The sequence below is a fragment of the Pteropus medius genome, unplaced genomic scaffold (assembly GCF_902729225.1).
Source record: "Pteropus medius unplaced genomic scaffold, Ma_sr-lr_union100, whole genome shotgun sequence".
In the NCBI taxonomy this organism is placed as follows: Eukaryota; Metazoa; Chordata; class Mammalia; order Chiroptera; family Pteropodidae; genus Pteropus; species Pteropus medius.
Window position 1 is genome coordinate 9,383,301 of NW_024340692.1, and position 22,907 is coordinate 9,406,207.

At 37.0% G+C, this 22,907-nt stretch overlaps 2 protein-coding genes and 1 pseudogene across 20 annotated transcripts in view; 1 reads left to right on the forward strand and 2 right to left on the reverse strand.

Annotated features, from left to right (window-relative positions):
* Window positions 1-2,429, reverse strand: part of LOC120604204 (uncharacterized protein C11orf96-like) — a 9,106-nt gene extending 6,677 nt beyond the window's left edge. The window contains exons 1-2 of the mRNA XM_039864920.1: window positions 2,279-2,429; window positions 914-1,380 (exon numbers count right to left, since the gene is read on the reverse strand). Coding sequence (XP_039720854.1) covers window positions 914-1,380; window positions 2,279-2,429 — 618 coding nt within the window. The remainder of the gene's footprint in view (window positions 1-913; window positions 1,381-2,278) is intronic.
* PTPRD (protein tyrosine phosphatase receptor type D) overlaps window positions 1,031-22,907 on the forward strand; it is a 467,045-nt gene continuing 445,168 nt past the window's right edge. For all 19 annotated transcript variants that reach the window (XM_039877795.1, XM_039878308.1, XM_039878028.1 and 16 more), the window contains exon 1: window positions 1,031-1,160. The gene's annotated coding sequence lies outside the window, so the exon portion shown is untranslated. The remainder of the gene's footprint in view (window positions 1,161-22,907) is intronic.
* LOC120600112 (uncharacterized) lies at window positions 20,118-20,236 on the reverse strand (annotated as a pseudogene).

The following is a 22,907-nucleotide window of genomic DNA, read 5'->3' on the forward strand; positions in this document are numbered from 1 at the left end:
TCCTGCCCCTCCTTCATCCAGCTCTCCGGCCCTTTCAGTGGGTCAGTGGTCCAGACTCAGGGATTTGCCAGCGGGCGCAGCGGGCCTGGCTCTCCCCGAGCACGGGCGCACCCACACTCACACTCTTGCGCAGGCAGCGCGCACACACAACCCCCCCCGTGCCGGGCACCGCGATTCCATGGGATCCCTGGTATGTTACGAGGATTTTTGAAATCACCCAGACAAGGAAACAAAGAGAGAAGCTTTTCCAATCACTTTCTAAGCTTTTTCTTTTAATTTCCCCACCAAACCACCTCGCCTCCAACCATAATCACCAGGTTCACGCCAGGTCCAAAGACTGGGCTGGACTCGCCATCCCACCTCCCGGCCTTGACTCCGCTCGGGTCGGTCTGGAGGCGTCGCCTCGCCCCCTCTCCCCGCCTCTCCTCCTCGCCCCCCGCCGGCCTCAGTTTCTGGTTACCTCTTGCGTGCACTTCACTTTTGGGGGGAAGAAGAGAAGGGGAGGGAGGCGCTGAGGGGGACAGCCGACTTGCTATTTGCGGCCAAAGAATTCTCTTTAAAAGCAGCAGCAGGAAGGAGAAATAAGAGAGGCGGAGGGAGGAGAGGAGACGCGGCCCCGGACCCCCCAGCCGCGAGCGGTGGAGCAGCGAGGCGCGGGAGGAGGAGGAAGAGCAGGAAGAGGGAGAGGAGACACACAGCGGCGGCGGCAGCCGGGGAAGCGAGCGCTGGGCAAGCAGGAGGAGCGAGAGGAGAAGAAACCGCCGCGGAAGCCGCGGGCTCAGAAGGGCCAGGAGGACGGCCCGGGAAGAGGAGGCGGAGGGGGCGGAGGAGGAGGAGAAGAAGGGAGTAGGGGTGGAGGGAGGGCGGGGGGACGCGCTCCTTTGGATGCTGGATTTCGGGTTTTTGGACTCACTCGCTGACTCTCCTTCACTTCCTCGCTCTGGACTGGGCTGGCCGCACGAGGGCCGGGCGGCGGCAGCGACGAGGGGGGCTCCCGCGGCGTCGGCCGCAGCTCCGCGGGATTAAATTGGCCGCCCGGAGGCGGTGGCTTGGGCAGGCGCGGGCTGGGCGGCCGTGGCGGGACGCGAAGGCGCTGGAGGAAAGTGCTGGTGGCGGCGCGGGAGGCGGTGGCAGCGGCTGGCCGGAGCCAACATGACCAGGTAAGTCCCCCGAGCTGACCCGGTCCGCCCCCCTGCGTCCTCTCCTCTCTACGCCCGGGGCTTGCCCCGAGCCTGGCTTCGGTAGCCCGCGCCTCCCGGCTGGAGCTGCACACTCTCGCGTCCGCGAGCCCAGCGCCCCGGCACCGAAGCGCACAGTTTGCTCTTCTGAACCTCCTTGGGCAGAGGTCCTCCCCTGCACGGTTCGCCTCTCGCTTTAAACCTCAGACCAGGGAAAGTGGCAATTTTAGAGAATAAGAGTGTTTGAGTGTGTATATTTGTGCGACCCCCGCTCTCTCCTCCTGCTGCGGACGTAGTATTGGGGAAATGGTGGGAAGCTGGGACAAACCGACCCTACCCAGGGATTCTGCCGCTGCCTTCTTTTTAAAGAGGCAATGATTACTGTTTTAAGGAGGGCTGGTTACGGTGAGGGGGCGACTTTTTTTTTTTAAAAAATTTCTTTCTTTCCTTCCTCTGAACTAGTGGGGAGAAGGAGAAATAGCAAGAATCAAAGTCTACGCGGCTGCAATAGAGGAGGGGGATTGTTTTGGAGACCTTTCCATGGCCGAATCAAAGCTCGTAGTTCTGCTAGGGGAATCTGCTGTGCTTACACACTATTCCTTATGGGAGGGAACACAGAATTTATAATGAAAAGTCCCAGTTGTAGGAAACAATTTAAAAAGAAAGCCACGGGCAAATCCAAAGGGTCTTTGTTTTTCTATAGATTTATCTTAACTGTTTTATAGTCATGTAGAAAACTTGCATTGTTTATCTAAGAGATTGATTTTCACTTAGAAGCATTTACAAATGAAGTCAGTTTTCGTATACTTAAACAAAAAATCTTGAGCACTAAGAGTGAACTTGGCTTTCATTAATTGGGTGTACCAGGATTTCGAATAGTAGTTTCATTCTCCAAAACCCGGACTATCACAATCCACTTGTATTGTTTCCAGCTCGCCTCCCAGTACTCTACTTACCAAATGTCTCCTCTGTTTTCTAAAATTCTTAGTGATTTCCCAGACCAGTCTACAATTTGTGCCCTATGCATCCAGGAGGATTCCCGAGGGATTGCTCCCCCTGTATTTTCTCTTAAAGTTCCCCCCGCCCCCGCTTTTACATGCCCGGGACACAGTGCCCGGGACTCCGAGCGTAACGCACACATTTCGAGCCTCTCAGACACTGATAACTGCTTGTGACTTGAGATCGATTTGCTGTTGGACTTCCAGATCTACAGACGTGGACCTTTACCTTTCGTGTGTTCTTCCCAACCATCCTGTAGCACACATATGGGGAGTTGGTCCTACCATTGATACTTCTGAACATGTTGGCTATTCTATCTCTGTTTCTAAGAGTACACACCCACCATTCAACTTAAGTAAAACCAGAGTGTTGTACCGACTTGAAATATTCTGATTTAAAGGAATATTTAGATGATAACAACTTAAAGATTATGTTCCGTTGATAATATAATATCCACGATAATGCTTAGTAAATATTATACTTACTTTGAAAACAGTCTGTTATATGCCACAGATAGATATTATTTTTTTGATGTAATAATGAAATGATAAATTTTCAATGCTTGATGTCCAAATTCTTGAAACGGACATCCTAAATGGACAATAGAAATTTTCTTACTTCCCCCCTCCCACTATTATGTACTGGTATTTTGCTTTTCAATGGAGCTAGCAATTCTGTGACAGATTTCTTAAATTCACCCTCATGTTATCAGCTATTATTGTACTTTCAAAGTGTGAAATTGACAAGCTGGTCAGTTTCATGAATTCAGCTGTCAGATTGTGTCCAGTTAAAAACTGCTAAAAGCTGTAAATGTGCCTGCCTGGAATTTTCTTTTGTAAAAGAAAGACAGCAAGGGGATGAGGATTAAAGGGTGTTATTAATTATAGATCTTTTAAAATAGGTACACTCCAGTGTGAGTTTTATCACTGGCTGTTGTTGGGAAACACATTTAGACTTCTACTACTATAAAAATGGCATTCAGTTTGTATCTATACTTCATTTTAAAGAATGAGCACTTTATATAGAAATAATTTATTCTTAAAGCCCTCAGTAATAATAGTATGATAGGAATGAGATTCAAAGAGGCAAAATATCTCTCGAATATATTTCAATATATATATATGTATGAGTACTATATATTACTTTTGTGATGACATGTAAAGAGGTGGATGAATTAAATATTTTTCGTAGAGGTTATATAACACAAATTCTTCTTGGACCAGTGCAGTTGTAGTTATTAAAGAAACGAAATGCCATTATCTGCTTTAATATGTATGTATTTCATAGATAACCATGAAAGTAAAACTGCTTAATGTATTAAATGCAATGATTTGATTTGTCTTTTAAGATTGACATTCATTTAAAGCCAGCATATCTCAAAGTCCAGAACTAAGAATCGGAATCCCCTCATCTGCTGCTATTTGCTAAGCCACTAGGGGCCTGTATAACTGTTCTTATATCCAGGAGATACCCTTGTATGGCATATGTAAACCCTTCCTAGAGAGACATTAAAGAGAAATTCAAGTAGTCAGTCCCCTAAGTTTTTGTTTTGTCTTTTTTAACCTATTAACTCATGCTCCGATGTTAGTCAAAGACATTGAATGTAGTGTTTTTTAAGAATGTTATTTAGAACTTTTCTGAAACTATAGAAGTGTAAGGATGATTTTTCATATAGAGCATGAAACATAGAAGAGCTGTTTGTGCAAATCCATATGTAATCACCGTTTCTCAGTGTATGTCAAGGATAAACAAGTAGGAACATTAATAACTTTTCTTTATTGAACTGATAAAGAATGTTATTTGCATAATGTAGGGTTGAAAGATAAATGAAGCAGAATTACTTTAAGGAAAATATAGTCATAGATTGATGGTGTGATTAAGCTAGCTTTGTAAGTGCTGTGCAAGTTGGTATGGAAGGAGAATCTGAGGCTGTGACTACAGTTTAGTCAGCACCTGAGGGACCTGGACTAAAGATGCACTATACATTTTTAAGTGTCAGTTTCACAAATTTGAAATCGACCAGCCATGGCAGTCTTGATAGACATTAGGCAATAAGGTCAAGTATACTTACACTGTTCTTTTGTTGATTTTCAGTTTTTCAAACTGACAAGGATGACTATTTGTAAAACAGCACACTTAAAGTATTTGCATATTGGATTTCCTTCAGACCAAACTTGATTTATCAAGCCACTGAACAATTCTATTTTTAAAAGGATTCTATGGATAAATAAGAATTCATTAACACGACCACATGTGAAAAATGCCATTTCAGGAGAGGTGGCTTTCTTAATGTGATTTTGCTTTAAAACTACCCTTCTTTAGATTCAGTGTGTATTTGTGGGAAGTTTGAGATTTGAGGTATGTGTATGCTCTAATTTATGATCCTGAGAACATCAAACTTTTAGGCTCATGTCTTTAAAGCTATATATTTAACCTTTGGTCATAGATGCCTTTTTAATTCCCAGAAGTTTCTGGGAATCTTGATAATAAACTTTACCTTTGATGTAGTGTATTCAGCTTTGTGGCCACAAAATATAGTTTTAGGATTCATACTATAAGCACAGATACATGCAGTGCTAAATATAAAGTTATAATTATTCTCTTTTCCAGAGTATTCAAATAATGTATTATTATTATTTTTTTAAATTTTCTTAACGGGCCAGTATTTTTGGTTGAAAAGTTTAGTGTGAGTAAATGAATTATATTTCAAGCTAGATTTACTCTGAGTAGCTTTTCTTTGTACTGTTTGGTTTCTTTGAAAAAATGTTTTAGGAAAGCTACTTACTTGTGATGGCACAAAGGCAACTTGAAGCCTTAAGCAAAGTCAGTGTTTAAAAACATTTCTTTTTATATTGTCAATGATTTGCCAAGAAGGAGCAAAGAGAGGAGTTGAGTTGTGATTTCTGTGAACTACAAGATTGAAGATTCGTATGTAACACATCAACTGAAGAAATCTGATAATGTGGAAGAAGATTGCTTAGAAGGGATTTGTCAGTAAATTTCATTCCAACAAATATTACTTGTTTAAGCTTCTGTAATTTCATAGCACAGCGACATTTCTACCAAAAGATAGGTTTGTTTGCAGATGTGTTTTCTATATGGGTAATCGCATTTGCTTCTAATTAGTATTTGGTAACACTTATTAAAATGTCACGCTTGGCTTGACAATTGAAGTGTCCAAATCCCCCAATCTCCTCCTTTTTTTTTTTTTTTAAATGTGTTTCAGCTCTCCACAATTAAGCCCTTAAGAAAGATAGCTAAAAGAATATGTGGCTTGTGCTTACTGATTGTTCATTATATGAAATTATTACCTCAGATGTAAAAGTTCAGCATTTTCTTTGCGTCATAAGTCTTGGGGAGGGCAAAGAGCAAATGCTGTGTGCTCTGGCAGTCTCAGACCTAACGTAACCTAAATAATAAAGTCATGACAGTGGTGCTAGACTGAGGCATTAATGAAATAGAATTCTTAGAGGACGTATTTCACAAAACTAGATTCAAGGCCTATGCCCCTCATTGCCCCTTAAATGAATTACCCATATGCTTGGATGTAATCAACAGTTTGCACTTTTTTCTCTTAAAATTTTATTTACAAAATATTTTTTAAGACTTAGACATGAAAGACATTTAAGTATTATGCCCATATACACTGCCACACTTTTCAAGGCATCGCGCCATTGGGGAAAAATTGACTAAAATAATGCCTGCAATGTTCTGCCTCCTTCCTCTTAAAATAATTCATTCACTGTCTTTCTGACCATTATTTTCTATTTGATGCTGATGTATATTTAATGGGATTATATCAGTACTTGCCCTTGTCAGTTGCTCTATAGCTTTAATAAAATTACCGGCAACAACAACAACAAAGCCAACTTTTTTTGGCTTTTCAACCTCTGCTGGCCCCAAAGTCAAATCCCTATGTGTAATAGATTAGTACATTAAATGAAAGAAATGACAATTTGGAAACCGATTCTATCTATATCCTGCAGGTCAGGTGTACCAGTATCCAGATCGTATTGAGATAACTTAGATGTTCCTCGCTCCCCACCTGCAGCAATCCCGCCATGCCTTCCTTTGCAAGTGGCCGCTCTCAGGTGGCAGACTCCTCTTTGCTCCTTCAGCTTTTATAACAAAATACAAGAGCAAAAGCAGCCATCTGGGGCGAGGCTTTTTCCCAGTTCTTTGAATTCACTGACCAGAAACACTCTTTAACTTTGACATTCAGATAACTATGTCAGGAGTGTCGTGACCTTTACCACATTGCTGTTTACTGGATTTAAATATCTTAACTCTGTCAATTTCATGAGAGTGATTGAATTTATAAATTCTTAATTATCTTTTTTTAAGCAGCCCTCAAGCTATATTCTTTAATGTAGCAGTAGTTAACTAAATTGAGATCTGTGAATTGCATTTAGAAAATAGCACGTCTCAGTACTGCTTTGAGATAAGGAGAAATTGTACATTCAAATATATAAAATGGTTATCTGTAATCACTGGGTCACAAGTAACAAGCTTCAGTAAACAGACTCCTTTCGTTAACTAAAAGATTTGTATTAGTGCTGATTCTATAAACAGTTATCATTTAATCTTATTTAATGATGCAGATATATAACGTATATAATGATAATACTAAAGATTGCAAAATCTTGATCAACCTTCCTTCTTTCTTTCTTTCTTTCTTCCTCTCTCTCTCTCTCTTTCTTTCTTTCTACAGTGAAAAGAACGCAGGAAGAAGATGTAACTAAATTTATGCCTTAGCTTAGTCACTTATTACCTGTGGAATCTTGGGAGAAGTTATATAACATTTCAGGGGCTCAGCTTCACCATCTGTAAAATGGAGAGAATAATCATAGTTGTGATGAAGATCCAATAAGATAATACGACTTTGTCTTATTTTTTATTTTAAATAAAAAAATTCTGGATGTAGAACTGATATAATGAACATGCTATATTTAATAACACTAGTTTCTGTGATGTAGTTCTGCTATCTTTAGCTACCTGCTATAAATTATTGCTACCTGATTTGAAGATTTAGATTTGTCTAATGTGTTTTGTGTACATTTTCCCTCTTTGTACTCTGTTGTGTACATGCTGTAATTACTACAGGTGCTGGATCTGCCTCTTCCTTCCAGTTATGTTTTTGAAATCTGCACACATCAGTATGCCATAGTGCACTATTTATCTCAGATGCTTTTAAAGCGAAAGCTAGAAATGATTTTACCTAGAATGTGTGAAAAGAGCATTTTGCTTGAAAGTCAAAAAATGTATTGATAGATTCCTGATGATAGTCGATGTGGAGTGCAGTCTGGGAAAAGAAATGTTTAGAAAAGCAGTTAATTAAAATACTGAACCCAAAGAATTGCTTTTTTTCTCTCTTTAATGGTAGTGCATCTTAGAAAGCTCCTTAGCTCTTTGCCTAGTGCAGCTGTCCTTTCCTGTAAGATCGGGTTTCAAGAGCAATGATGGATGGTGGATGTCTGTAGCCAGTTGTGGGGTTTGCTCCGAGGTCAAATGTATTGATGGAGGATAGGAATTTACTGCCTTCTGTCTCTCCCTACGATACTCCAGTACAATTTCACAGGGAAAAATTAGACTAGACACATCTCATGATGATCCAATGTCCTATTATAGGTCAAAAAGACATTTGTTTTCAATGTTTAAAATAATTTTTTACCCTACCCCTCTTCTTATTGCTCCACCTCAACTAAAGAGACATACTGAGCATGCACTAATGGTTTCTTAACTGCACAAGCAGACCCTGACCTCCCTGTGAAAACATATTCAAACTACTCATAATAGTAACTTAATTGAAATGTTATTAAAGGATTTTAAGAGGGAACCTCTTAAGAGGGCTACCAGTTTTGAATATTTCTGGTTGAAATAGTTCAGTGTGATTTTTAGATACATGGTGTTATATCTTATTTTAAATGGATCCGTCATGATTATTTGGCTAATTGGGAACAATAGTACTCTATTGGAAATCTCTTAAATATTCTAAATCCCGTTACTGGTCAAGTAATAATTTTTACTTTTTCCCCTGGGGGTGGGAGAAGGAGGGAATTATAATATTTTCCTAGAGGAATAATTTGGGGGTGGGGGACACATCAGCCATTGCAAATATCCCATAGATAGAAGCTGTTCTCTTAGAGTTCCTTCTTTGACCCTCAATTTCCTCATCAACATTGTTTCCTCTTCCTTTGATGTTTGGACCTCTATGTCTTTATCTCCATCCTAAACTCTTATTGTCTTTTTTTATTTATGGCCCGGTTCAGGTCACTGTCTATATTGTTGACTGAGATATTCCTATACACTTCTCATAGAATAAATAATTTCTGCATAAGTAACCCTCAGACTAAATTTCCTAGCTTCTCTGTGGAGTTCCAGACCTGAATTTTGTATCTCCTCATTAGATGGTTGAGAAATAGATGGCTCGCCTGTATCTCAAACTCTGCATTTTGTAAACCTAAATATTATCTTTTACCCGTACTAGTATCTACTTTTTTTTCAGTATCTCATCATCTGATTTATTTCTGTACTAGAAACTTTGGTGTCATCTTTTATCTCCTTTTCTTTCATTCACTCCAATTCTGTAGATTTTATTCCTGTAATCTCATAACTTTATCACTTCCTTTCCATCTCTACCCTGTTACCAAGTTGTTTAGATGCTCAGCACACCATGACTAGATTCGTATGTGGTCTTTGTGATTTCTCTTTTCTCTTCCTAAAAACGTTTGCTTTCTGAAACGTAAACCTTAAGTCTGCACACTCGAGTGCTAAATCCTCAGCACAATGGTCAGATTGCTTTGCAGTCTAATCTTAAAACTTGTTCTCTCTCCATAGCCCCAGGTACTCTGTCCACCTTCAATATCAGAGCCACTGTCTTCAGGGAGAACTCTGCCCTCGGGTACCTCTAGTTCCACCAGTACTGTTCCTGGAATCTCCTTTCTTTCCTTACCATCTTTCTTAACTTGTGTTCATTGAAATCTTCCTAATTATTCTCTCATATTTTAATTCTCAGCTCGAATGCAATGCCCTTTTCTTTGAATTTAGTATGAGTTGAAGTTAATTGAAATCATAATTGTGAGGAATAATTATTCATTTGAAATTTCTGATGATGCTCGGGATGCTGAGTTAGGTAAAAAACACATTTCCTTTAATCTTCTTGATATTAGAAGTTCAGTAGCAGTGACTGATGTGTAAAGTCTTAATAGTGATAGTTGCCAAAATTTACTGAGCACTTACTATGCCAGGCATTTGGCATAGTGCTTTACCTTCATTGTCATGTTTAATCTCGAAAGTAACTCTGTGTACGTCAGATGTTTTTATTATCACCAGTTTATTCAAGAAGAAGTTGGTTCATAGAGAGGTGAAGTAATTTTCCCAATATTTCACAGTACGTATAATAAAGATGGAACTTAAAGCCAAGATTTTAAGTCTAGTAATCTCAACTTTTATCTACTCCACACTTAACGCTTCACTATACTCTTTTATCTGGCATAGTTTTTGTTTTTGAATTATTTCACGTATACTAGGCAAGTATACCTGATGACATGTGTTCTATACCCAAGTTCAGGAAGAATCTTAAGTATTATGTAGGTTGCTGCCTACCATTTCTGAAGAATCTTTTCTATTCCTTGCTCAGTTTGGGACTGGAGGCACTGATTTTTTTTTTTTTTTTTTTTTAAAGCAGTTTAGACTACATGATCTCTTTTCAGCAGTTGCCTTCTAGCTCTAAAATTATGTGATTTCAGGCCAGTGACAAGATTGCCTGAGCTCTGGGGTCTGTGCTGGAGCATAAGTGGTTAAATGAACTATTCCCACCAAGAATAGTTTTTAAACACACAAAGGCTGCCCAACAGATAAGGAATCAAAGGTATTTTTACAAAGAGAAATGTTGAACCAGCAGGGATATCTGAAAAAGAGCCTCCCATCAAAGAAATGAAATTATGCCAAGGGCTGATATGTATGCATTCTATTTATTGGCAGCCTGCCACATACAATTTTATCTGGGAAAAATTTTCAATTATAATGTCTTCTAAAATGCTCTATTTTCATTGCTCACCTGTTAATTTTGTTATCAATAACGGATGATTTGGTAAGCTTTTTTTCCCATTTAACATATTTTATAAAGGTTTAGCTTTTTTCTTTTTTTATAAGGCTCAGAGATCTATTTCTAATTAATTATGGTTTTATAAATAATACAATACAAGATGTTACATTTGCGTGATGATTTGGAAAATTATTTTTCCTCCAACGAGACACCCTAAAGTTTTAAATCAGACATGGTACATAAAATAAAGTTATGTGGAAAATACCTTGGTGTTTTATGGCTCATATAGTATGTCAATAGTTACATCTTCTTTGCTCAGGTTTCTAGATTGCTTCTCACATGCATATACCATCCTTTTTAGCCATATTTTCCTGTGAGTTAACCTATAAACAGAACCAAGAAGCCGGGAACAGGGTGTACTCCCTTCTTTGGGTAATGTGTATTGAGGATTCTTCCACAGTTGGGTCTAAATAAATGGTTTTTGATGATAATAGTTATAAATTAAGAATGACAAGTTTAATAACTCGTTATGCATATTCAATTGAATATGTTATGCATATTCATTTCTACTTTAAGAAATGATCGCCTAAGTTTATTTGCATCCGATTTTTACTGTTATCTAGACTCAACTTGAATTCTATGTATTTTTACCAAAAATAGGAAATACATAATTTAAATTTCGATTTTAAATTTATTATTTAAAATCTGTTTTCTCTAAACAACCTCTTGTTATTTCAAGTATACCAAAATAAGTATTAATTTTCTTTCAATAAAATTATTCACTGCCTTTTAATATGTTAGGTGGCGTCTTTTGGCAAGGCCCCCATAATTCATTTTCTGCCTGGTTTGCAGCCTCTGTGTTTAGTTGGGAACTCACTATAGTCATTTCTCTGCTTTGCGGCTAGCAAGATCTTTAGGAAACTCAAGTCTGATCATTGCTGTCTTTTAAATATTCTAATGACTCTCCATTCCCTCTATATAAAGCTTGAACAAATCAGCAAAAGTCATCTGGCCCATGATGTTCTTCCCCTTTCCTTGTCTTTTGCCACCTTACTGTTCTCATATGCATTTTCCCCTCCCCTCTGTCCACACCCCCATCACATATACATTCCAGCCATACTAAAGTATTTACAGTTTCCCAGGTGCTTTGAGCTTTCCATCTTTAATTTTGAACATGCTTTCTCTCCTTTCATGTGGAAAGTCCTTTCCTCTTCCATTTTTGCCTGACTCACATCTTCCTTCAGGTCACATACCTTAGCTGACTTCCAGGAAAACTTCCCATTCTCCTAAGCTTGGCCTCCTATTATGCACTACAAGATCCCTGAATACATTCCACATATAGCTTCTATCATAATGCATCGTGATTGCTTATTTATTGTCTGATTTCATTACAAAGTCCTCGAAGCCAAGACCATGTCTTCTTCCCATAACCCCATGGCCTGGATCAGTGTAGTAGCAATATTGGCATGTTGTTGATTTGTTCAAGAACGAATCAGCGTGCTCAGAAAAATCAAAGGTAAATTAGTTTATGGCTCAAATTTTATAACCCATATGTTTAATATTTAACTCTACATTATACGGTAATATTGTCAGTGGTCCTCAGTAATTTATTTTATTTTATTTGAGCTAAGTTCCACTTACCTAGTTCCCTACCAAACCAAGGCAAAGCCAAATCTGAGTATACTGTGAATATCTACTCATATGCCACCAGACAAGACAAATCTGCCTTTACATCTGGCTGTGGTAGGAATTCCCAGATGCACTTAATTCTGACACATGGTCATTACTGAACCAAAAGCCATTGCCTGGCATGATTATAGCTCGTATTTGTTTTCGTTTTAAGAGGCCTCATCCAGGCTGCCAAATGTACAACAGGTGCCTTAGTTTTATACTTGCCAATCTGTTGTTATTCAAATGACTGCCCTAACAGAGACTAATGGTATCTCATAAAATTGATCTCAGTTTTGGCAAGCCAGGCTCACAAGAACAAGAGTGTTAAGCCCTGCAGTGTGGAAATATGCTGGTGGTGAATGCGCCTGGTGAAGCATACATTTTTTGGAAGGTGACATATGTCTCACACATAGGCCCCTTGTTTATGTTGAGCCATGAAAATTTTCTGCAGCCCAGTATTACTTGAACACTAGGATTTGTAACATCTAATCTGATTTTAGATGAACTGGCTAGGTGGCATGGGGACAGGACTGGCTGTGTCAGCTTATCAATGAATGACCGTGCCATGTCTGTAAGGCACAGCCAGGCAATCTTTTCATGCCAAACAGCTGGCGTATATAACGGCTTGTATTTCCTGTCATCAGAAATTTGCCTCACTGATTTCATAAGGCCTTGTAAAGACTTGAATATTAACAGAGATAGCCAGGAGAGGAGTGTGTCAGTTTGCAAATAAGAGCTAATGTTTGAACACTTTTCATTTAAACAGTGTGTATGATTTTGCAGGGTTTTCCTCCCATGCTTTATAAGAAGCTGGCCTAAGGAAACCTTTGCCACCAAAGGAAATAACCTCTTGACAATTGGCCATCAAAACTCAAAAGTCTAAGTGATGGTAAATGTTAGTACTAGGTCTCACAGGGATATAGAACGGCAGTTTTTTTTTTTTTTTTCCTCTGCAAGGATTTTAGAGACTTCATTTTATTCACTCGCTCACTTGTTCTCCCACTTATTTATTAATTCTTTAAAGTTCCATACATTAAAACTCTGCTAAATACAAGGCATTACGAAAATATAAGGGCGAGCAAAACACTGTTAAGGACAATTTGCACTGATAAATAGATACCTGGATTTTTAAGATTTTGGAAAATTTGTGCTAGCTGGCAAAATGTTCATTTCCAATTGGACAGCTTTGTGTTATCATGTGGAAAAATGCTACTCAAATTACACCATGATAGTGGAGCATACAGGTTTTACTAAATCATCATCGTCATCATCATCATCATCATCATCATCATCACTACTAGAATAAGAGAGGGTAGTTAGAGCCTTAGCTGTCTAGCCACACTTCACATACTCTACAGTTAATTGAGCTCATCTAATTTCCTGTGACCTGGCATATAGAATAGTTCTTAGGTTAGGATTTGGCTATTATTGGACCATCTTTTTGTATTATTTATACCCATCCTACTTGAAAAAGGATTTTCGGCAGCTATTAAATCATATGCTTCATTATCCTTAATAAATCACCTCGGTAGAGCAGACAATGGATTATTGTACAGATGGTTAGTTTCTATGAGAAATTTTAAAAAATATGCATCTTCTGAATGGCCTCATTTTGAATAATATTTTATTTCAAGGCATTTAAAAAATGATAGTGCCTTTTCAGGGGTATATCAAACTAGTCATTTAGTGACTGTTGTTCATACTAAAAAACTATACTAAGTAAAAGAAATATAAATATGATTAACAGCTTTTAATAAATGTATTTTTAAAAGCCTGTTACCATTTCTGATTGTGTACGTTTTTAAAATAGTCTTTAATATTTAAAAGAGAAGACGTAAAATGTTGTAGTATGATTTTATAATAGTAATGTTCTTTCCAACTAGAATTAAGAAAAATAATGGAGTAAGAAAAAGATAGATAAAAGCTTGCATCCACAGGCTATATGAACATAGAATTACTTATAGATAAAGGAGAAATAAATTATTTTTTTAGATATTTTAAGCATAAGACTTTTTATTTTTGGATTATCGAGTTACCAGAGTGACACATCACACCGTTTCCATACCCGTAGATGAGAACACATTTCTGTCTGTAAAATGGGCCATGATGGCCTATTTTTCACAGGGATAACCATTTCTCAGAGAATGAATGGGAATTTTTCCAAAGGCGCTAGAAAGGGCATTAAACCCTCATGTTGTTTTGCTGAGGAACTTAAGAGACTTTGCTGTCCCAGCTAGCCCTTCTGCCTCGCTCTCTGGAGGCCAATATCATTTCTTTCTGTACTTAACACTGTCCTTGTCATATTGCCAGGAATGGGGTGCTGGCCAATGCATGGCTGGTTCTGAGAGGTTTCATAGCAGACACAATCTGCTTTGATGAGGAATCTACCACTCTTTCTCATTAAGACTCAAGGGAAAAAACAGAAGACAGATCTTTATATCTTTTTTTTTTTTTAACCAGAAGAAACCAAATCTTATTAATTAATTAAAAGTAAATATAACTATAAACTTAGTTGTGCTAGCTCCACTTCAAGTGGTCATTAGCCACGTGTAGCTAGTTGCTGTCAGATAGAGGAACAGCACGGACATAGAATATTCTGTCATTGCACCTAGCTGCATCGGACAGCACTGGTGTACTTGATCAATCAGGAACATCATTTGATATTTGCAGAGTTACATTTGTGATAAAAATAAAGGTAGACCATTTACATGCTGAGAATACCAGTTGATCTTAGTAGGACAGAATGTACCTGCCAGATATAAGTGAAAGATAGTATGTCTCAGAAATATATCCTCAAGGAAAGTGAATTGATAGGAAATTCTGTGCTTTTTGTCTAATACAAATATGCATACTCATTGATTTTGTACTTGCCCAATGTGGAGAAATACACATCTGTGGAAACAAATTGAGTACTGGCAGCTCCACCACATCTCTCAAATTTCCTCAGGGAGATTTTTCTGACATTTTCTGTCTTCAGCCATTTTCACCACATAGCTATATGAGAAGAATTAAAGAGTGGCAATATGTCACTAAGAGGAGGCTCAGTAGGGTGATCATCTAATTTAAGATCCAAACAGGATGCTATGAGAGTGAATTGAGATGCTCTTAATGGGGCAACAGATATAGACTGGGCTGTCCGCAGCAAACTGGATGTCTGATGTTCTACAGCTCCATACTCACAGCAGAGCAAATGTGTCTGTTAGCATGGCTGAAATGGGCATGAGGGAGGCCTGAAGGAAATCCGGGACCAGTGGTGGGAGGGGAGCGTGCAAAAGCACTACATAGTCTCCTCTTGGCATCTTTCCTACTGCCTTTTTGCTTTGTTATAGTTCTCTTGAATTTTATCAGGGATCAAGCCAATCAAATGTCACATGATATTAACACTGATAAGTACATATCAGAACAACCTGTTAGAAATCACTGAAAGAGATTTAGGGGCAGATGAGGCTCTCCAGACTCACCCCTGACAATCTAGTGGGGAAGAGTGTCAGAGTAGTAGATACAATATTAGGCCATTACCTGACACCTGCCCCCCACCACCATCCCTCTTTATTTTCTCCCTAGCTCTCAAAGCAAGGGTTAAAGGCTCAGTTTAATGTTTCTGCAGAGCTGTAACAAACAGTAAGGGAATGGTGGAGGGATAGAAGCTAAAAGACTTTGTAACAATTCTTTGGAAACATAGCCTTACTTTCTCTTAACCAGTCTCTTTTTTGGTCATAGAAGCCAAGATAATAGTTCCCAAATGCCTTCCTGTTTTCCTTTCACAACCAGAGTCTCTATTACCTACCACAGGGAGCACCACAGGTTCTAGTATTTTTGGTTGCAGTGTTTGCATTTTGCAGATCGATTTTTTTTTTCATTGCTGCTGTAGTTATATCAAGGAGTTGTTTTGTTTTAAATATGCTTTAGAAAGAATGAAGCAACAGTTAGATGTATTTGTTTTTTTTTTGTTTTGTTTTTAAAACTCAGTTCTGAGATGGTCTTTGTTGATGTCTCTAGTCTTATACTCAAAATTAGTAAAAAGAGGTTTGTGAGGTATAAGGGTTTTTAAAGGCAATGGTCCGAAATACAACAGTATACACAATTGTTGCATATTAAAATAATTTGCATAGCATTGAAAAAATAAGATCTTTGTTAAGAGCAGGGGATTTTATATTCACAATGTTGAGGGCGTTTTGGTGTAAAATGAATTGGAGTTTGCTCAGATTTATGGACTGTGTTCCCTACCCTCTCCCCAGAAAATTTCTCAGTTAAAAAAAAACTGTTTCTCTTTCTTTAATAAGAGGTTTGTTTATTTTTTTGTTTATTCCCGTTCCAAAGAGGATTCATGGCAAGAATGGAAGTGTTTATGCTTCACGACATTTTCAGCTTCTAATAACAAAATGGAAAAGTGGAAAGCCTACTTTGAGCCAATTAATCCACTGGAGCCCGGGTGTACTCATCCCTTGCAAAGTCTCATTTTTCAAGTCTTGGCTTTTTATTGTGATTATATGTACCATATCTATCAGTAACTGAGGTGAAAATCAGGTTCCTCTTTTAATTACAGATCTAAATCTTGATGATCTCAGGAATACTATGATAGGGCAGGAGCTATATAAAAGAGCCACGCGTTTTCACCCTTAGAAAGATTTAAGAGTTCATCTCCTCAACCCCACCACACTATAGCCATGACTTACAGTATTCTAGGTAACAATGTAGAACTTGAGTTTATCATTATAGAAAGGATGCTGAAAACTCTCAGTTAAAGCAACACGGTGATTCATACATGAGACTGATCCTTGTCTTTTGTTTTTATTGTAACATGCACTGTAGAAGATGCGATATCAGATTCAGTACAGTACTGTAGTTAATACATAATTGGTACTAGAGGGTTGCTAAGTCAATTAAAATGGCAATGAATCATTTTTACTTGTTTAATTATCTAAAAAAAATTAAGGATGTGCATCATTAGTTTTCATAAACATGTAGTTTATATGTTAATGTTTTAAATGTATGTAATTATAGGCCTACTGGATTAAATGCTGAACCCCAGTGGTAGTCCATATTCTGAGACTAGGAAGGCAGAGAAATGTGGATCATTCCACTTGGGTGTGTCTGACAAATGGCAGAGTAAGAAAAGAGACCTTGAGTCACAACAGGGCGATCCGAAAGAAAACATGAACCCATAGTAATTTTTTTACATTGGAGTTATACTGTTTTTACAGTTTTATACTATAACTTTTATTCATCGAATTTATAGCCATAAAAGTATAACCTCATTATAGAAAATTTAGAAACATTGAAAAAAATGTCACTCATTATCTTGTCCTCTGAAAACAGCCCACTGTTCCGACTTGAGTAAAGTTTCTGGTCTTTTATGCTATACGGTGAGTTTGCTCTTTAGTACTTTGTCAGCTAACACTTTAGCATAAATGTATTTTCCTGTCTTGCCGCCTCATGACTGTAACCTTTAATGGTTGCCCAGTATTTCATTTGACTAAATGTGTCTCTTCCTTATTGTTGGACATTTCTCTTTTTCTTTCCCCATTTCTCTCACTATTACAAATACAACAGTTTGAGGAACATTTAAATTGAGATAGCTATTTTTGTATTTTGCATTATTTATCTTAGGACTGATACATAGAAGGGATATCACAAGGTCAAAGGATATGAATATTTTTATGTCTTTTGAAACATAATACCAAATTTCAGTCCAGAAAGGATATATGTGCTGACGATAGTGCCACCAGTAAGGATGGAAATTGCTGGTTTCTTTTTTCCTTGGTCACTTTGAAGAACATCGTGTAGGTTTTGTTGATTGAATAGGCAAATCACTGCCTCATTATTGTTTTAATGTGAATTTCTTTAATTACTAAAGTGATAATTTCTCCTTAATGTTTGTTTGCAAGTAATTACCCTTGTTATATAAATTAGCTCTACATTTCCTTTGCCTCAAGGTTTTATTCAGTAGTTCGTGTTCTTTATATTTTGAGTATATTAACTCTTTGTCATGTTTTTAACAAATGTGCCTTTGTTGTCTTTATTTAGCAATTCCTTTTACATACGCGTTATTTGTAATTTACATTGTCAAAACTATCCATGATCCGTTGTTCTATTATTATTTTTATTATATTTAAAACTAGATTTTCCTTTCGTAAGTTTTCTTCTAGTTTTTCTGCTGTTTTGTTCCTTTTTTTTTTTTTTTCTACATTCTGTCTCTTCAGTCAAGTGATCCTCAAACTTACATAGATGGTATAGTCTCTGAAAGTATTAAATATCCATGAATTATCATTATATTTATTTCCAGACTACAAACCAGATACTGCTTCGCTAGAAAAAAGTATAACTAAGGCATATTATAAATTCACAACCAAGAGTTATATGTGCATAGATTTTTTTTAAAGCTGCCAAACTAGATAGCCTAGTCTTTAGTCAATCAATGTTTTCTGATACTAGTTATAAATAGGTATTTTTGTTTGTTTGTTTCAAAAAGTTTATTAGAAAATAGTATAAAGTTTAATGAAATATGTACATTAAGTTAAATTCAGGTCGAATTTTAAAAGGATTGATTTTTAGGAGTGAAACATTTCCGAGCCTCTCATGGAAACTTGATGTATGCAGTTTGACAGTCTCACACTCAAATCATCTGTAAGTGATGTGAAGTTGTTGTATAAGGCAAGGTTCTAAATAATTTTTTTTCCCAAAATGGTCAATTATATATCCTAAAACTAAACAATTCTTTACCCAATTGTTTGCAATGGTACTTTAAAAAAATCTTATTTGAAATCATTTTGTTTACTATGTGTTTCTGGTTTGCTTATTCAGTTTTATTTTTCTATAGGCCCATCACTGAGTCAGTTATAATACTCCTTCAATTACCATAGTTTCTTTTTTTTTCTTTCTGCTACTATAGCTTGTTGGCCTGAATCCTTCTTCTTTATGTTTTTCTTACAGATTTTTCTTTGGTAACTTTTCCAGTTTAATCTTTGAAATGTACTTTAGTTAACCCTAAAATTTTTAGTTGGAAATGATAAAGCTTTCATTCAGATTTTCACATAATATCATAGGACTTACTCATATTCTGAGTTTTGGGCATATTACATATAGTTTAATTGTGTCAAATATTTAATTGTAGTGGGAAATTTTTCTTTTTACAACCTCACAATAAATCAAGTAAACAAACCAACTACTTTTGTTTTAAATGGCACAGTCTTTTCTTTTAAATTTAGATGCTAGATAATCTTCCATCTAGGGAATGCCTATTTTGAGTTAAAATTCAATTTTGATGATTCCAGAATCTCTTCTCAATTATTTTTATAATTGAAAGAAAAACATATGCCTTGTTTTCTCATAATTTTCTATATCCTGTATTTAAAACATGTTTTTATTGAATTTCTGAACTTTGAACCTAAAATTAAGAATTATATATCATAGATGACAGATTAAAAATTAATTTCTATATTTTCGTAAGGTTGGATTTTGATTAAATATTTGGTACATAGCAGTTGTTCTTCTGTAGCTTTCCTAACATTTAAAACCTTTTTATTTTTAACCAGGAAAAAACAATCCAAGAAGAGTTGGGTATTAAGTGATTAACCAATAACTCTGGTCTTTAGAGCTGTGCCCAGGGCTCCCTTTCTTTGTGAAATAGAGCATATCTTGTAGTTTGTTTCGTCGATGTTCTATTAAAGTATCAAAACATTCAAGTTCTGCATTCTGAGCAGTATTTATGCCTGAATTAGTTCACAAGTTTCAAGGTCACTAACTTTGATTATATTTATTATTATTTACCAACTTAACCATCTCTTACTTGATATAATAGAATATATAGCAGCACATAAAAAGTCTAGGAAATGTGTCCCAGACACAGATCTAGGTACTCAGGTTGCAGCAGGCAACAGCAAAGACAGGGTTATTTTCTGAGGGAGCTTTCGTTTCAGTGGAGAGATAGTTAATAGATATACAATAGTATGTAAAATAAATGATAGTGATGAGCACTAGTGATGAAGAAAAAAAACATAGCAGGGAAAGGGCATAGAAAGTTACCACTGTGTGAAGGGATGGAATCAGTGCCGTTTTAAGTAAGGTGGATAACAGAACAGGTGACTTTCTAGGGAAGAAGAGTTCAGCAGAAAGACCAGTGAGTGTAGTATCCAGAGGCAGGAGAGTGCTAGGATCGCGTTCCTCCACTCTTCTGAAAAGCAAATTTTTTCTTTTTCTTTTCGTTTATTTATTTATTTTAACGCCTACAGTACCTGGTCTTCCTAGGTGGTCTCCCATCTAAGTACTAACCAGGACCGACCCTGCTTAGCTTTCAAGTTCAGATGGGATCAAGCACATTTAGGGTGGCGTGGCCGTAGACTCAGATTTTCTTTTTAGCTTTATTTGGAGAGACTACAATTCCAGACAGATCCCATCTGCCTTGCTCGCAGGAGCCAAATGCAAGGCAAGATCCACTGTACTTTCTGATCTTATCCTGGCTACAGCTGGTGCCCAGGAGCCCAGGTGATATCTAACCAGGCAGAAAGGCCAGGGGTCATTCAGTTTCTCTACTCACCCCATGCTCTTGTTCTGCTTTGCTGACTCTCTGAATCTGATGCTCTGGGCCTCACTTGAATATTTGCCGAGACAAGTGCCTTTCCCTATTACTGACTTTTACCCAAGGTCCTTGCATGACCTAGATCATATCTGTTCGACCTTTTCCAAGCAGTTGGATTCCTCAGTTCAGTCATGCCCACTCTAATAGGCAAAAGCACCAGCCATGCTATGAGCTGTTATTTGCTTTGAATAACCCCACATAAATTCAGGAGTTACTCACATAGCTGTCTGCTAGAAAGCAAGTCTTATTTACTTCCTTTTATGCCCTCATTTTATATAGGAAAAAATCTGAGAAATGGAAATTTTTAATGTCTTACTCAAAGCCATAGGAGGAGGATGCAATGGAATGATTGTTAGAAATTGTTGTCTGTGTGTCTGTGTGTCCTGGGTCACTGTGTTGGTCTCTGAATGGACTGGGGATTAAATTCTTAATGTGTAACCTCTTTGGTCCTCAGTTTTCTTATCTCTAAAATAGGAATGATAGGAGCACCTACCTATTTACTAGTATTGCTGTGGACATTAGATGAGATAATGCATTTTAAGAGTACTTTGCCTGAAACATGAAATATTCAGTAAATAAAGCAATTTGCATTGGTTTTGATGCTACTACTATTACCTTTGCCATTATTTTTCCTCTTTATATAAATCTTTAGAAATTAGATGTATGAACAGGGTGAACAGGGTAATTATTAATAATATTATTTCTGAAGTAAATAAGAACAGACAAATTATCAAAGATGGTCAGATGTTTGACAAAAACATTTTGCAAAAACATTTTGCAAAATTACTAAATTCTACATTTTTATCTATAAAACAAATGCGATCATGTAATTTTCACATTTTACATTCTGTTTGGTTTTCCATTCAACTTTATAATATTATGAAAGACTATATGATATTATAAATTATGCTCATTGTTAAGATGACATCATCTATCCAGTAAATGGCAATCGTGTTACATCCTGAAACTTTTGTGTTTTTTTTTTTTTAATTCCCCCTTCCCCCAGCTTTATTGACACATAGCATTGTGTAAGTCTAAAGTGTACAGTGTGTAGATTTGGTAACATTTACATGTCGCATCATAATTATGAGCACAACATTAACTAACCTCTTCATTCTGCCACATAATTACTATTTCTTTTTTGTGGTGAGAACATTTAAGATCTACTCTCTTAGCAACATCAAAGTATATCATATAGTATTAGCCATAAGCATTATGCTTACATCCTGAAATTTGCTTATGAAATCTAGAGGATAATGAGAATTTTTATGTAACACCCCCTGAAGTGATAAATGAATAAGTTGAAATAGCAATGTTATCATTTACAATACCTATCTTCATATACTGGATTCAATTCTTTATCTTTCTGACTGTCATGTATTATATATCGGGCTTATAGATCATCAAAAGTAGCCATGCATCCTGTTTCAAAGGTCACATGCTCAAATCAATGTTAATAACCTCTTGGGAACTAAGTGGGTAGTGAAATACAGTCCAGTAAGATTTATTCTTTAGCAAGGTCTTCCTATATAGTAAGTTAGAAGAGAAAAGCTGTGAACTTGCTATCTCATTCTTTAACTATCCCTCCCCCTTTCTTTTTTTTTCTTTTTCACTGTAAGTTTTGTGGCTGTGGCCTCTAGATGAACTGGATGTGTTATCACCGTTGTTAAGATTTCTGGGGCCCACAGAAAATATCAAGTCAATTGTATTACCGACTTGTTTTTAACTTAGGCAAAATAAGAATACAAAAGAAAATGTCTTTTACATTATTCAGCTCTCCAGATAATGAACAGTAGATATTAAATTTATGAGAGGACTAATATAAAGTGAAGGGTTGCATTTCTTTTCCTTTAAATTTTTATATTTTGTTCTTTGTAGGGGGGTAGGTGTAGTCAGTTGCTCAGTTCATAGAAAAATGAAGCCTCGGGCCACCTGAAAAAGAGAGCGAAAGAGAGATAACTCCAATTTAGAGAAATATTAAATGTCCAGCCTCCTTCAGACATGATTACTTTTACAGTTGAAAGATTTCATATTTAAAGTAAACCTCTTTGTGAAGTCTTGTGACCCTGCAATGCGACCATAAACTTAATCAAAATCACCCTGTTAACAAAACACACATAGTGCGTGCAAACACTGGTTAATTTTCTGTTTCGCATGACTTGAAGTGTATTATGGCCCTGTTTAGTCAGTCATTTCTGAAATGTGTGGCTATTTTAGTAATCACCATAACTGACTTTCCCTCTTCCTTGTAATTCATTGCCTGTTTTCCCCATAATTTTCAAATCGTGGAGTGTTATTTGATGGAAAACATGATGGGTTTAGCTGCCATTGACTTCACATATGATGTCTTTTTTGTTGTTGTTCTGTTTTCATGACGACAAAAATATACTGTTACCCACTGTCAGATCTCCCTATATCCTAACAGGATTTTTCT